General features: G+C 42.1%; 1 protein-coding gene across 1 annotated transcript in view; it reads left to right on the forward strand.

The window, feature by feature from the left end:
* ADAMTS12 (ADAM metallopeptidase with thrombospondin type 1 motif 12) overlaps positions 1-17,110 on the forward strand; it is a 407,364-nt gene that overhangs the window by 195,126 nt on the left and 195,128 nt on the right. Inside the window, exon 4 of the mRNA XM_069555948.1 lies at positions 16,616-16,812. Coding sequence (XP_069412049.1) covers positions 16,616-16,812 — 197 coding nt within the window. The remainder of the gene's footprint in view (positions 1-16,615; positions 16,813-17,110) is intronic.

Below are 17,110 nucleotides of genomic sequence, written 5' to 3' on the forward strand. Positions count from 1 at the left end.
GGTCTTTTCCAATGACTTGAATCTTCGCATCAGGTGGCCAAAGTATTTGAGTTTCAGCTTCAGCATCACTCCTTCCAAAGAATATTCAGGACTGATTCCCTTTAGAATTGACTGGTTTGATCTCCTTGCAGTTCAAGGGACTCTCAAGAGTCTTCTCCAACACCACAGTTCAAAAGCATCAATTCTTCTGTGCTCAGCTTTCTTTATAGCCCAACTGTCACATCCATATATGACTACTGGAAAAATCATAGCCTTGACCAGACAGACCTTTGTTGGTAAAGTAGTGTCTCTGCTTTTTAAATATGATGTCTAGGTTGGTCATAGCTTTTCTTCCAAGGAGCAAGCGTCTTTTAATTTCATGGCTGCATTCACCATATGCGGTGATTTTGGAGCCCAAGAAAATAAAGTCTGTCACTGTTTCCACTGTTTCCCCATCTATTTGCCATGAAGTGATGGGACCAGATGCCATGATCTTAGTTTTCTGAATGTTGAGTTTTAAGCCAACTTTTTCACTCTCCTCTTTTGCTTTCACTTTCTGCCATACGGGTGGTGTCATCTGCGTATCTGAGGTTATTGATATTTCTCCTGGCAATCTTGATTCCAGCTTGTGCTTCACCCAGCCTAGCATTTCTCATGATGTACTCTGCATATAAGTTAAATAAGCAGGGTGACAGTATACAGCCTTGACGTACTCCTTTTCCTATTTGGAACCAGTCTGTTGTCCCATGTCCAGTTCTAACTGTTGCTTGTTGACCTGCATATAGATTTCTCAAGAGGCAGGTCAGGTGGTCTGGTATTCCCATCTCTTTCAGAATTTTCTATATATTCCAGCAGTCTTTTGTCATGTCTTTGCTTGTGCATATGGCAACCTCTGATCTGTTTGATTGTCTCATTTATAGTGACTTTTCATCTTCAGATTCTAAACTCCACAAGGCCAGAGACCCTGTCAGTATTGACCTAATCTTTACTTCTCTTTTAAAAATTATTTCAAGATGTATGAATGTATGGACTTAATCATAAAATGTAAAACTATAACATTATTAAGAAAAAAAAATAGGAGAAAACCTTTGGGATACAGGACTAAGAGAGAATTCAACAAGAGAAAGATGAGCGTAAGGACTTCTTTGATGATTGAGAAGGCATGTGCAGACCCTCATAGACTCCTGATCACCATTGAGGCCATGAATACTGTAGCAAAAGAAGGAATATCCTGCATTGAAGCTGGATTGATTCTAGAGTTAATGCTGGAAGTTGTATTATATAAATTATTGATGTCAATGTCTTTATCATTTGGCCAGTTCTCTTTCTCTTGTAAAACAAAAAACTCTCTAAGGGGAGAATGATGCCCTGGTTCTGTATCAAGTTAATAATACTTCTATGGGATGGCTTATGGGAGACTTAATCTATCTGATTCTAGCCATCTGTGAGTGCCCAGAAAAGCCATCTGATCTAGTGCACATACTACAATGTCCTTTAAAGATCGTGGTTGGTGGTTGTCACTGTCCTTTAAATTGACAGTAGCAGGAAAGTTGAAAAAGGAAAATGACAGGAATGTTTTGGTTTTGTGGCTGTGGGGGATTTTCCATCTTCCTTTCAAATGGCTTAAGGCCATTTGAGACTATGGGGAAGGTACTGTACTGATGGTTATGTGGTTTATATCTCCAAATGTTATCCCCACAAGTTAGGTCTCCAGTTGGCAGTGGAACTCAGACACTAGTCCCAGTTGTCAGTTCTGATTGTGGTTATTTGGAAGGTCAAGGCTATGGGTTGTCTTTTGCTTCTCTGGATTTCTTAATTTTTTATAATTTTTTTCTTCATTTTTAAGCATATAAAATCTGAGGAGAGCTTCTCAGTAATTCTAGACATCCAGATTTGGATAACCTCTTACTGATCCAAAGTTGCTCTCAGGGGCTATGCTGGGTCAAAGTGGGGATGGGTGAGTGTGTTGTTAATGCCACTTCAAGGGAAACTCAAAGAAGTAAACACCATCTGTAATGCAGATGATACCACTCTAATGGCAGAAAGCAAAGAGGAATTAAAAAGCCTCTTGATGGGAGTGAAAAATCTAGCTTAAATCTCAACATTCAAAAAACTAAGATCATGGCATCCAGTCCCATCACTTCATGGCAAATAGATGGAGGGGGAAAGTGACAGATTTTATTTTCTGGGGTTCGAAAATCACTGCAGACAGTGACTGCAGCCTTGAAAATAAATGACACTTGCTCTTTGAAAGAAAAACTATGACAAACCTAGAGAGCATATTCAAAAGCAGAGACATCACTTTGGAAACAAAGATCCATATAGTCAAAGCTATAGTTTTTCCAATGGTCATTTACGGATGTGAGAGTTGGACCATAAAAGAAGGCTGAGTGTGAAAGAATTCATGCTTTTGAACTGTGGTGCTGGAGAAGACTCTTGAGAGTCCCTTGGACTGCATGGAGATCAAACCAGTCAATCCTAAAGGAAATCAACCCTGAATATTCATTGGAAGGACTAATGCTGAGGCTAAAGCTCCAATACTTTAGCCACCTGATACAAAGAGATGACTCATTGGGAAAGACCCAATGCTCGGAAAGATTGAAGGCAAAGGGCAAAGGGGGCAACAGAGGCTGAGATGGTTGGATGGTGTCATTGACTCAATAGACGTGAGTCTGAGCAAACTCTAGGAGATAGTGAAGGACAGGGAAGCCTGGCATGCTGCAGTCCGTGGGTTCCTGAAGAGTCACACACGACTTAGCAATGAACAACATCAGCAGTGTGCTATAGCTTGGTTCCTGTTGTAGCACATGTCAGAACACCCTTCCTTTTAGAGGCTGAATACTATTCCATTCTATGTATTTACCGTTGTGTTGTGTTGGTCACTCAGTTGTGTCCGACTCCCTGCGACCCCATGGACTGCAAACTGCCAGGCTCCTCTGTTCATGGAATTCTCCAGGCAAGAATACTGGAGTAGGTTGCCATTTCCTTCTCCTTGTATTTACTATGTTTTGTTTATTTGTTTATCTCTCTGACAATGTAGGAAGTTACTTTATAAAATAAATCTCAGTGTTGGAAATTTACCCATCTCTCTCTTTCTTCTGCCAAAAAGAGCTTGGAAAAACAATAAAAATTATTTGCTTCTAAGTTCTGCTTCCTTGTCACTTTGCTCTAGTGGGTGAGTAACTGACATATTCTACAAAGTGAGGGCAGAGATGGGATTAGAGTCATGGCTTTCCCCGGCTAGTGGAATTAAATAAGACTTAACTGAAAATGAGAGGAACTAGAGTTTTGACCTGTAGTGAACATCATGTCTTTCATTGCAAATAGGAATGAAGAAAACAAAACAACACTTATTGTGACTCTGGGAAATGCCAGGCATTATGCTTGAGGTTCATCCCACATTCTAATTTATTCCTTCCTAGAGCAATTCTGTAAGTCAGACCTTAGACAAAACAGCAATAATGAAAGGCCTTGGACTAATATACAAGTACCTTGAACTCTAAACAAGTGCTATGCAATAAAAAATATATACTGAGTCACAGATGCAAATGATATATGTAATTCTCAATTTCCTAGCAGCCAAGGTAAAAAAAAGAGAGAGAGAGAAATAATGAAAAGAAACAAGTGAAATTCATTTTAATCACTTAGCCTGAGATATCTAGAATTTTATTATTTCAATATGTAATCAAAGTAAATTGTTAATGTGATAATTTACATTCTTTTTTTTGGTTGCCAACTACACTCCAGGGTGTAGTTTACATTTACAGCACATTTCAAGTTTGATTTGTTGTGTTTTAAGTGCTCTATGGCCATGTGTGGCTGGTGACTGGGTACTGTCCAGTGCTCCTCTGGGCCATGCTGTTCTTTCCACCTCGCCCCAGTGAGTGTGTGCTCAGCGTCTCCCTTTATACTTCATGTATCTCTAGTTCCTTAATGGACATACTAGTCATAACTTTCACTTACTTTCATAGAAGAATGGCTGGCTTATTACTTAGAGGGAATATTTCCTTTTATTCACCTTAATTTTGCATTTTCCCCAGGTCTATTTTTCTACCTTTGGAGAACCAGGAAATGAATGAATAGACAAATTGGGTAGATTTATACTTCTCAATAATTACAATAATAATAGGTGATTATTATGTCATTGCTGTTGCTAGGGGAGCATTTTAGATGGTTGGGGAGAATAACCTTTGGTTACTTGGCTAAAAGGACAGACATTAACAAGAGAATTAGAGAGGAAAGTCAGAAAAATGTTGCTATTAAATTATAAAACTGTGGTGCAGAATATAAAAGGGAAAGTCTTCATATTTTTGAAGTTTATCTTTCTAACTGTAAAAGCAATATAGAAAATACAATAGAGTGAATAAAACAAAAAATTACCCACAATCTCACTTTCTCTAATGAGCTTCTGAGAAAGTTCAAAACTAGAGAGAATTTGAAAACGAAGCTCTTAATTTGTGGGTTCCCTTGTCCTTTAGAGTGAGGAAGACACCTCACTTCAGAATAGTGTTTCCTGTGGGAAACAGAACTTGCGCAGTTTGGACACGTGTGTATGTGCGTTGTTAGTACTGCTTTGGGGCTGGGAGCTGGAGGTGGGGAAATGTGCTGAGAGAAGCAGAGAAGTTGAGAAGAAGGAGCAAATGACTGTTAAGGTGATGGCTCATCTGATGTTGAATGACATGTCTCCTGAATGAATGAAAGGGTCCCAAGGAAAGTAAAATGAGGTTGAGTTCAGTATTTATGGGATATGGGTCTTCTATTGGAACCAGCCCCTGACAGTCAGCTGGTGGCCTTGAGTATCCTGGGCTGTAGCCCCGGCGCTGCATGGATAGATTCTGGTTCTTTCTGTGAGTGACTTTCTCTTGGTCTAGGACACTCCTGCCACAGGATTCCAGATCATTCATCCTCTTTGGGCCATTGACACCTTCAGCATTTGAAATACACATGACCTTGAACAACATAGGAGTTGGAAGTACAGACCCCTGTGCAGCTGAAAATCCACGTACTGCTATCTCTGCTTCCCAAAAAAAGGAGCTGTTCAATGACTCACCCATGGGTAGGAAGCTGAAACCATTTGGATAGAATCAGGACTTAAAACCTAGTTTTGTTGATTCCACACATTGTGGTCTCTAACTGAAAGCAAACTCCCCCTCTCCCCCACTTAGTTAATTTAAAGAACCATTCTTGGCTTCCCTTTACTCAGATGGTAAAGAATCTACCTGCAATGAGGGAAATGTGGGCTAGATTCCTGGATTGGGAAGATCCAACCCAATAGTGGGTTGGCAAGGCGCTCCAGTATTCTTGCCTGGAGAATCCCCATGGACAGAGGAGCCTGGTGGGCTACAGTCCATGAGGTTGTGAAGAGCTGGACACAACTGAGTGACTAAGCACAGGACAAAATGAAAATATAGGTACTATGTTTGAAAGAAATCCATGTGTAAGTGGATTGGGGCAGTTCAAACCTGTGTTGTTCAGGGATCAACTGTATTCAACTGGCAACTCCTCCCCCAAATGAGGAGGAGAGACAACATGAAGGGGGCCTCGTGATACTGACATGGTCCTTGCCTGGTACTGACATGGGCAGGGAGGGCTTGCCTGGTAATGCCATGGTCCTCCTCCAGTGTCTGCCCCTTAACAGAACCCATCCTGTGTAGGCAGGCCAGGGTGACTCTGAAGCCTGTCTTCAGACCTGTGAAGGTGCATCCTGTCACCCTGGATGCAGCCTTTGTCTTCAGACAGCTATTTAAGACCAGTTCAGCACTTACAAATTCGTGAATCTTATGGAGCCCAAACGAACCCTTTGGGTGGTGTATGTACTTGCAGCTTCTCTAAAATAGTACTCATCTTTGTCACTGTACCAAAATCAGGCCAAAAGGGACTCACATTTGATGAATGAATAATAAAATTCAGATTAGACTTACTAGAATGTGAATACCATTACTTCCTATTTTCTTTACCTCGCTATGCACAACCCTACTCCCACAAATCATCATTAAGTGAATGAATCCATATACTCATTCAGTAAATATTTATTGCCTATTAAAGGATGCCCTCTGTGACTTCCCTGGTGGCTCAGATGGTAAAGTGTCTACCTACAATGCGGGAGACCCAGGTTCAATTCCTGGGTTGGGAAGATCCTCTGGAGAGGGAAATGGCAACCCACTCCAGTACTCTTGGCTGGAAAATCCCATGGATGGAGGAGCATGGTAGGCTACAGTCCATGGGGTCACAAAGAGTCGGACACGACTGAGCGACATCACTTAAAGGATGCCAGGCTCTAGGCTGAGTCTTGAGTTACACAGATGACTGAGACACTGGTTCAGTTCTTCCTTGTATAGAAAGGCTTCCTTCTCAGGATATTGCTTTCCAAAATAGCAGGCTCATCCACACAGAACAAAAATTAAATAGAAAAAAGCAAACTGCAGAGTTCCTCTTTTTGTCACTAGTCACAAGAGCAAATTGATCCATGACTGCAACTGATACAAAGTCCTGTAAGCGCGCGCGCGCACACACACACACACACACTCTCTCTCTCTCTCTCTCTCTCTCTCTCTCTCTCTCTCCTTCCAGTCTGGAAAACCTAAAAGCTCTGGATAAAGAGCTTTGAAAGAAAGAGTCCTTTTCTTTAAATACCGATAGTGGAGTGGATATGAACGTGAGTAAATTTCTCAGAAGGAAAGAAAGAGAAAAAGATGGAGGGAGGGGAAAAGGAAGGAAAGAAGGAAAGGAAATAAAAGAAAAGAGGGGAAAATGAGAATACAGATACCAGAGGTTCACCAAATGCGGAATGCAGTGGCTTCCTGGAGCTCTGAGCTCTGGAGTTTGAGTGTCCACAGATCAGGTCCTGAGGACGTGTTTCTGAGTTCAAAGAAGGTGGCAAAGTATGGAGAGACTCATGCATAAAGCCCCAACTTTGAAAGCGTGTCATTCTCAGTGAATGGGTGTGCTAGGAATCAAACCAACCAAGCTATAAAAAAAAATACCTGCAGAGGAAAATTGTAAAGAAATGTCCCAATTTTGGCCCAGGGCTGGGTGGAGGAAGGCCATGTACTCTGCCAGGAGAATAACAACATTTTGAAGCCTGTACAAATCTAAGTTGTTATAGTAAAATATTAATGTAAAATTAAGCATTAGTAAGGGGGAAAAATTGCAAGTACATCCATACATATGTATATTGTACATATGCTTATGTAAATATGACCAGATATAAATATAATAAAAATGATCTCATCAGGCTGGAATTATTCTGTTGTTGTCTCTCAAAAGTGAGGCAGATGGTTTCTCAGGGTCTCTAATCTCTTTCTCTGATTAGTGCACTCACAGATTTCTTTACTCATGACTTATAGCCTCACAGTTACTTTCTTGCCAAGTTAACATTTTTTATTCAGGGACTCTGGGGGTGCAGGAAGAACTTAGACCTATTTAAGCCCTGGAGTCAAGTTGGTGAAATATCAAGCAGTTATATGCGATCTGAGAGGTAGCTGCAGCAAAAGTAGCTGACTGTTATGTTTTTATTAACAGACACACTGAGCCTCTGATGCCGCTGGGTAGAGTGTTAATAAATGAACAATCTGCTAGGCATCGCCCAGAATTTTCTTGCTGCCTTTAAAAATGCATGTGAATTGAAGTTCCCAAACAGTCAACCTTGGTACTTTCAGATCTCTTAAGAAAAATGGGCCAAAGAACTAAATAGACATTTCTCCAAAGAAGACATACGGATGGCTAACAAACACATGAAAAGATGCTCAACATCACTCATTATTAGAGAAATGCAAATCAAAACCACAATGAGGTACCACTTCACACCAGTCAGAATGGCTGCGATCCAAAAATCTGCAAGCAATAAATGCTGGAGAGGGTGTGGAGAAAAGGGAACCCTCCTACACTGTTGGTGGGAATGCAAACTAGTACAGCCACTATGGAGAACAGTGTGGAGATTCCTTAAAAAATTGCAAATAGAACTCCCTTATGACCCAGCAATCCCACTGCTGGGCATACACACCGAGGAAACCAGAATTGAAAGAGACACATGTACCCCAATGTTCATCGCAGCACTGTTTATAATAGCCAGGACATGGAAACAACCTAGATGTCCATCAGCAGATGAATGGATAAGAAAGCTGTGGTACATATACACAATGGAGTATTACTCAGCCGTTAAAAAGAATTCATTTGAATCAGTTCTGATGAGATGGATGAAACTGGAGCCGATTATACAGAGTGAAGTAAGCCAGAAAGAAAAACACCAATACAGTATACTAACACATATATATGGAATTTAGGAAGATGGCAAATGACGACCCTGTATGCAAGACAGGGAAAGAGACACAGATGTGTATAACGGACTTTTGGACTCAGAGGGAGAGGGAGAGGGTGGGATGATTTGGGAGAATGACATTCTAACATGTATACTATCATGTGAATTGAATCGCCAGTCTATGTCTGACGCAGGATGCAGCATGCTTGGGGCTGGTGCATGGGGATGACCCAGAAAGATGTTACGGGGAGGGCGGTGGGAGGGGGGTTCATGTTTGGGAATGCATGTAAGAATTAAAGATTTTAAAATTTAAAAAAAAATAAAATAAAATAAAAACTAAAATAAAAAAAAAAAAAGAAAACCGTACATAGAACTCATGGAATTGTTTTCTCCAGAACAAGAGTACACATGTAACGTTTATGAATATAGTGTTTCTAGAAGTTATTGTGTGGGTCAGGCTTATTCCTGCTAATGACAGAGTGGAGGTACTAAAAGAGAACCCACTAGTTATTTATGTTTAATCAACTTGCTGAGCTGAGGGTTTAGATCAAATTTGGAGAAGAAAGCAGCTCCCTTCCTGAGCTGTAAATGAGGAGAGATGCTGACAAACATGGGGGGGTGGGTGATCACCGTATCGCAGGATATGTTTATGTGTAGCAGAAAGCCCCGTGTAAGTTTTATTTACTTAAAATGTTATTGAGTACAAAGAACTATGTTTTTAGATGCTGGAGATAAAGGAGCAAACAAAGCAGTCCTCTTTTATTCTAGTTGAAAAATAGACCTTTATTTATCATTCACATGAGTGAAATCTGGAGATAAAATGTCTGAGGCTGATATAGTGTTCCACAATCATCAGGGATTCAGTCTTCCATCTTGTTCCATCTTCTTGGATATCTGGCTTCTACTTCCTTGTTCAGACCATCCCAGTGCAGACACTGGAAGGAGGAAGAAGAGAAGTATCCATGCCTTCCCTTTAAATTCTATACGTTTCATGTAGCACAGCCTCATGTCCCATTGGTCAGAATTTAACCACAAGGGGGGCTGGGGCATTTAGTTTTTCTTCTAGGAGGCCAGCTTCCCAGCAAAAATTCAAGGAGGAAGAACAAATATTGGGGCAACTGGTAGTCTGACACAGTCAGCATAATGGCAAGCAGAAACTGCCTTAGACATGATAGGGTATTTGACATGGTAGTTTTAAGGACCTGATACAAATAACGGAGAAGGGAAACTATGAGGGTAGTCACCTTAGGTTGCCCACCACCTTAGAGTGGCCTGCTTCTGTTTGGAGAGCACCAAATCATTTTTCTTTCTGTGTCAGTGCCCGGCTGTATGTCTGTGTGAGCATTGGCAAAAGCCTGTTAAATAGTTTGTACCATATTTATTGAGCTTGTAATATGTTTAGAGAGCTCAGTAATCTTTAAAAAGTACAGCCAGAAATGGAGGTAGATGTGGAGTTTCAGATTGGCCCTTTCCTTGGAAGGTCCTACTGAAGCTCAGCACCAGCCCTAGGTAAATGGTAATTTGGTCCCATACTGGTCCATCACCAATATCCCCACAGATGGAAGAGAGCTCCATTCTCCAAGGCTCATCTCCAGACTCTTCCACTGGCTCAGTGGCTCTACTTATGTAATAGGTCTTTCTGGTCCATCAATATGTAAACCTTCATTAAAACCTCAGAAGAAAGCATAAGCTACTTAAAGCAACCTGGATTTCTGTTCTCACTCTGTAGCTTCTGGGCAAGACTTTTCTCCCCCTTTATTTTCATGCAGATAATTTTAGAATAACAGATTCTTGTAATCTAAAGAGCCATTTAATCTAACTTCCTTCCTGAATTTGTCTTCCTTAAAGCTGTATTTCGCAAGTAATGTGCCATGGAAGTCTCAGTATTAAGAGGAGCTCTGTAAACAGTCCTAAGATCAAGAATCCCTGGGAAACAGTGCCAAATTTCCCATCTGGAGATTCCCAATATAGTTAGTTTTTATAGGCTGGTAGAATAGCATCCCTTACATAAAAATGTAAATGTGTGGGAATATTCTCTTTATTGATACCTACAGAAAAGGAGAGCTCACCACTAAGGATATAGAGCCTAACAGAAGCCTTTCATGGTGCCTTGGGTCCCTGGTGGCTCAGATGGTGAAGAATCCACCTATAGTGTAGAAGACCTGGGTTTGATTCCTGGGTTTGATTCCTTGGTGAAGATCTCCTGGAGGAGGGCATGGCTACCCACTCCAGTATTCTTGTCTAGAGAATTCCATGGACAGAGGACCCTGGCAGGCTATAGTCCGTGGGATTGTAAAGAGTCAAACACCACTGAGAAACTAACATTTTCACTTGGGTGTGTGTGAAGGTCCCTGACTTATTCACCTATCCCTTAGTCATGAAGCTGAGGAAAATGTGTCACCAGAATTCTACCAATGTTGAAACGTGCTGGGACTCATTACCCACTTGGTTGATTATTCAGTTTTTCTTAGTCTTCCTTCTGCCCCCCAGCTGCCTCTTCTGCATCCGGTCTTCATGGTGAGAAGTGCCTCAGTACATTTTTATTAGGAGATAAGGAAGGGAAAGAAAGTGTGTGGGATTAGATTTCGAATCAGGGGAATTCCTTATCATTCCAAATGTTAGTGATGAGTGAAAGTGGTAATTTACAATAGAATACTAATGGATTAAAATGTTTATAAATTCTCATTCTGATTGACTCTCCAGAGAGATCTCAAAGCCTCCCTTTTACTTAGACTTGATTTGGTTTCTATGTTATGATTTCAGGGAGTTTCTCATTTCCAAAGTTGTCCATGATTTCCTTCCTCTTTTTTGGCACATTCTGAGTGAAGTTAGGACTTCATCAGGCAAGACCAGTCAGCCCTTGGAGAGTATGTTTCATCTTATTTATTCAGGTGCTTATATTTATGTCCACACTCCTAAACCTGGGGGGTTCTTGCTTTGACATCTACTAGTTACTAACACTTAGATTCATGAGGCTGCACTTGTTTATTTTTAAGGACAGCTGTTTCCACTTTAGTAGTGGCCAGTTTTGAGAAATGGAGGGTCTGTTACATAAGTGTAAAAATATTTTTAGTTCTCAATAAAAGAGGTAAACTTTTTTTTTTAATGAAATGGATTTCCTAGCTGAGACATCTATCCAAATCTATCCAAAGAACGCTATCCAAAGCCAGCCTGAAGGACACACACACACACACCACTGGCAGCTCAGCGATCATTGCTAAAGGACATGGCCCCAGCATTGACATTCAGGTCTGTTGGGAAAGGCCACAGTGTCCTGCTAAAAAGGGGATCTGGTTGCAGGTGTGTGATGGCAGCCAGCAGTTGACAGAGTGCATGGGTAATGGGAAGGTGTGCTGGTTCAACTCAGCACCAGAGCTGAAAGGTTACTGAGAGATGGTGTCATCTGGTGGCCTAAACCTGTGCCATGTGGAATCCCCCTCAGGGTCATCTGCCACCTGATTGTAGTCACGGTCTTTTTTATGCTCTTTGCATAATCTGTGTTTGAAGAAAGTGTTCCGTAGCTAAAATAAAAATTTAAAGTAGGGGTTCAGTTCAGTTTCCTGTACATGAGGGTGGAGTCAGGGATGATGAAGAGAACGTTTGTCCAAGGTTCTGGGACTTGCAAGTGGCTCAGTGCAGAAGTGGCCCAAGCCAGGCCCAGGGAGTGGGGTGGTCGTCAGTGGTGGTCTCAGGGACTTCCCTGGCTGTCCAGTGGTTCAGACTTTGCCTTCCAATGCAGGGGGTATGGAGTCGATCTCTGGTCAGGGAGCTAAAATCCCATTCTTGGGACCAAAACATAAAAAGAACAAAAGCAATGTTGTGACAAATTCAGTAAGGACTTTAAAAGTGGTCCGCATCAAAAAATCTTAGTAACAGTGGGCCTGGACAAGCTATCTAGATTCTATTAGACTTAAGGCATTCTTCTTCATTTTTCCAGGCAAGTCTTGCCTGGGAATTTCACTCCCATCTCCACACCACAATTTAAATGTGATTCAGACTGACTTGTCTAAAATGCTCATATGCTGCTTAATGGCTATGAGGCTTTGGACAAATTTGAATAAATATAACCTCTCTGAGTCTCATTTTTTCTCACTTAAAAATGATAAGAATAAGACTGACCTCAAATATTTGTTGAGAATTAAATACAGTTGGCCTTCCATGGCTGCAGGTTCAACCAACCACAGATTAGCAAACCTTGGCTAGAAAATACTGCCCCCTCTGAAAAAAAGCCTAGAAAATTCCAAAAAGAAAAATTTGAATTTATTGCTCATCTGCAACTGTTTGTGTAGCACATATATTGTAGTTATAGCTATCTACATAGCATTTACTTTATATGAAGTATCACAAGTAATCTAGAGATAATTTAAAGTATACAGAAGGTTGTGCCTAGGTTATATACAAACATGATGCCCCCTTATATATAAATTACTTGAATATTCATGGATATTGGCAGCTGCGGGGGTCCTGGAACCAATTCCCTATAGGTATTAAAGGATGACTGCAGTGAATATCAGATCTAAAAAAAATTCATCACAGGCCAGGCTCTCCATCAGAGGTGGCTGTTGGTGTTTGTGTTCTTGCCAAATTGTGTCCCAAGAATTCACTCATGCTGGTGGCAAGAAGGTAGGAACAAGGGTACTAGGTCTTATCTGGAAGCTATAGAGTGTGACTAACTTGAGAGGATCTTCTTGGGGGAAACTGGTTCTCATACCTAGCAGTAGTTCCAGTTAAAGGCCAATAGCCAATCAGCGGTAAACCTTTCTAAGCTAAACATCCTTCTAAAGCTCCTTCCCCATGGGAACTCTGAGAACAAGGCAGCTGAAAAGAATCCAGATGAGGGAAGAGTTGAGTCATGGTAGGAGACAAATCCTGGAACAATTCCCTAAGCAGAAGAGGTAGCTTCTGGAAACTACTGGCATGCTAAATAGGCACTCTCTAGAGCACAGAAAAATATAATTTCCAGAGTCTTCTGCTCTGTGTTCACTTTCCCTGCTTCCTGATGATACTCGAGCCTCCTCCAGGCAACTTCCTCAAGGCTTGGTCTGTTTCTGTCTGCAGGTAACCCCGAGTCTCAGACAGAAGTGGCAGAGAATGGCCCTGCTACCTGTTGTTGTTGTTCAGATGCCATGTCGTGTCTGACTCTTCCTGGCCCCATGGACTACAGCACACCAGGCTTCCCTGTCCCTTACCATCTCCTGGAGTTTGCCCAGGTTCATGTTCATTGAATCGGTGATGCTGATTTAACCATCAGCTTGAATCGATGACCTGACCATCTCATCTTCTGCCACCCACTTCTCTTTCTGTCCTCAATCTTTCCCAGCCTCAGGGTCTTTCCCAATGAGTCAGCTCTTGGCATCATGTGGTCAAAGTATTGGAGCTTCAGCTTCAGCATCAGTTCTTCCAATGAGTATTCAAGGTTGATTTCCTTTCAGAAAGACTGGTTTGATCTCCTTTCTGTCCAAGAGACTCTCAAGTCTTCTCCAGCATCACAGTTCGAAAGCATCAGTTCTTCAGTGCTCAGCTTTCGTTATGGTCCAACTCTCATATCTTTATGTGGCTACTGGAAAGGCCATAGCCTTAACTATATGCACCTTTGTTGGCAAAGGATGTCTTTGCTTTTAATACCTGTCTAGGTTTGTCTTCTACCTGAGAGAGTGCTAAATGTGAGAGAGCTTTGTGAAGAGCTGCCAAAAGCATTTGGGAAAAGGGAAAAAACAGTTATTTGCATTTCCTTGCTATCTCCAGGGCCTCTATTCTGCTGGTGCACAGGGTATCCTGGACATCACAGTGGATGTTGCCCAGATCCTTGCTCTTCCTTCGCTTCTGATTACAGAAAGTCAGTCCTCTGTTAGGAATGGACCTCATCCTTACTTATACTGCCCCCTTGGCTAGATTTCTCCCCTTAAAACAAACACTTCATGCATTGACAGGCAGGTTCTTTACCACTAGCGTCACCTGGAAAGCCCAAGTTTATTAAGCCCAAGAATAAAATTTGAATTTATTTAGACCTATGATGAACTGTGGTGTTGGAAAAGATTCTTGAGAGTCCCTTGGACTGCAAAGAGATCCAACCAGTCCATCCTAAAGGAAATCAACCCTGAATATTCTTTGGAAGGACTGATGCTGAAGCTGGAACTCTAATACTTTGGCCACCTAATGTGAAGATCTGACTCATTGGTAAAGACCCTGATTCTGGGAAAGATTGAAAGCAGGAGGAGAAGGGGACAACATAGGATGAGATGGTTGGATGGCATCACCGACTCGATGGACATGAATCGGAGTAAGCTCCAGGAGTTGGTGATGGACAGGGAAGACTGGTGTGCTGCAGTCCATGGGGTCTCAAAGAGTCGGACATGACTGAGCGACTGAACTGATGATTGTGTCTCATCTCTTTTGTAAATATTAGTCAGTGCAATGTGTCCTAACTTCACATAGGAAGCAAAATTGAGGAACCAGGATGGGTTACAGAGCAAATGAGTTTAATGAACTCTACAACCCAGAGAGCACTGTGGGCAGAGGGCAGGATGTGGTTTTGGTTGTCCCAATTCCGAGTCAGAGGCAGGGCCTCGGGACGGGGTGGTGTTATAGATACCTTCAAAGAATAGGACCAGACTAATAAACGGAAATTACAAGGGGGAAGTTCTAGCTCAGTGCAGGAGAGGACTGGGAGTTGATGTGTGCCCCTAGCACCAGAAGTCTTCAAGCCGAGGCTGGGTGGCCATCACCAGGGATGAGGAAGGGGTTGAGAGGTTTTCTGTTCTGCTTGCCTGTTCTCCCAGCCAGCGCTCCAGGGTCCTGAGGAGAGCAGGGAGCAGGTGTGTCACTGTCTTCCAGATAGAAATCTTCAAAGATTGGGACTCTGCTTGTCCATTAGCCCAGGCTTCTTGCCTTATTTACTCTTTTGGTAAATTCATCTTTTGTCTACTCCCTAACTCCTTTTGGCTTCCCTGCTGGCTCAGCTGGTAAAGAATCTTCCTGCAGTGCAGGAGACCTGGCTTTGATCCCTAGGTTGGGAAGATCCGCTGGAGAAGGGAACAGCTATCTACTCCAGTATTCTGGCCTGGGGAATTCCATGGACTGTATAGTCCATGGGGTCACTCGCTCACTCACTCACTCACTAAGCCATTCTGAGCCCATTGAAACCTTTCAGACTTGACCACCACCAGGCATTAAGTTTCTCAGTGTGTGAAGTAGCACTTCATTCTTGTTTTGGTTTTAAGCAGACCTCCTTCAAGTTTCAGGGCAGTGCTTCTCAATCTTCTGGGAGTTTGAAGATGTTTTCAGTTTTCTTCCTGATTCTATAACCTCTCCTGGGTTTTGCCTTCCAAACTATGATCCTCATATGTTAAATCTTTTCCAAAACCTATGCCTCACCTTGAGAGTTTTACTGTCCTTTGCTAGATCTTCTCCAGCTCATTTTATACCTTCTTGGAATAGAATGTCCTGAACCACATGCAGCTTCTCCAGCTTACATTTCTGCAGTTTTATGCATGTTTGCTCTGTGGGAGACAGTGTGGTGTATATGGAAATGCATGATTTTAGGGCAGAAAAAATTCTGGTTCTGCTACCACTGATAACTATGGGCTGTGCAACTTTGGGGAAGATATTTAACCAGCTGCTTTGAGCATCAGTTTCCAAATTTGCAAGATGGAGATAGCAGTATGCATGTCAGATGTTCAAGAGGATAAACGGCTTGGCATTTTAAAGCCTAGTACCCTGCCTTGCCAAAGAAGGCAATGGCACCCCACTCCAGTACTCTTGCCTGGAAAATCCCATGGACGGAGGAGCCTGGTAGGCTGCAGTCCATGGGGTCGCTAAGAGTCAGACACGACTGAGTGACTTCACTTTCTCTTTTCGCCTTCATGCATTGGAGAAGGAAATGGCAACCCACTCCAGTGTTCTTGCCTGGAGAATCCCAGGGACGGGGGAGCCTGGTGGGCTGCCATCTATGGGGTCTCACAGAGTTGGACAAGACTGAAGCGACTTAGCAGCACCAGAAGCACCCTGCCTTGCATTCAGTAAGCTCTGAATAATTTAGAGGAGTAGGAGGAGGAGAAGGGAAAGAAAAAGTTCTCATTCTTGCTTGTAATGTCTTTTTCATAATAAGGGACCTATTTGATAAAATAGGTAACACTTATTTCAGAGCTGTACTTTGAATCTCCCTGTCATATTCCAATTTCACTTATCTTTGTCGTATTAATTATTTTCCATTTCAGTGGAAGAATGGTATTCTTCCATTTCAATCATGTAGATAAGAATGTTGTATTTGACCATTATTAAACATAACTTAAACTTACAGCCTTGCATCTTTATGAATGTAAGTAAGTAGTATGTGAGAGAGATAGAGAATGAACCCATTATCTTCTGGTTAATGTTTAGACAGTCCTGGCACCTCCCAGAAACAAGAGCTACTGCGAGAGAAGTGGGAGAGGAGCCACTTGCGAGGCAAAAGCCTCTCTCGGCGTTCCATCAGCAAGGAGAGGTGGGTGGAGACGCTGGTGGTGGCCGACACGAAGATGATTGAGTACCACGGGAGGGAGAACGTGGAATCCTATATCCTCACCATCATGAACATGGTATGTCAGACCTCATGGGGGCATGGGCAGCAGGTGAATAGATATCTCTAGAAATGCTCCACCCACCAAATAAGAACCAAGAGACCTTTTTGTGGTTCTTTTATGTTCTTTAATTTTTTAATTTGTTTGGCTGCACAGCTTGCAGGATCTTAGTTCCCCAACCAGGGACTGAACCTGTGCCCTTGGTAGTGAAAGGGCAGAGTTCTAACCACTGGACTGCCACAGAATTCCCTGGTCCTACATATATAATATATAATATTTTTTATATATAGTATTTGTATTTATATTTATAAATATT

Source organism: Ovis canadensis, chromosome 16 (assembly GCF_042477335.2).
Source record: "Ovis canadensis isolate MfBH-ARS-UI-01 breed Bighorn chromosome 16, ARS-UI_OviCan_v2, whole genome shotgun sequence".
Lineage (NCBI taxonomy): Eukaryota > Metazoa > Chordata > Mammalia > Artiodactyla > Bovidae > Ovis > Ovis canadensis.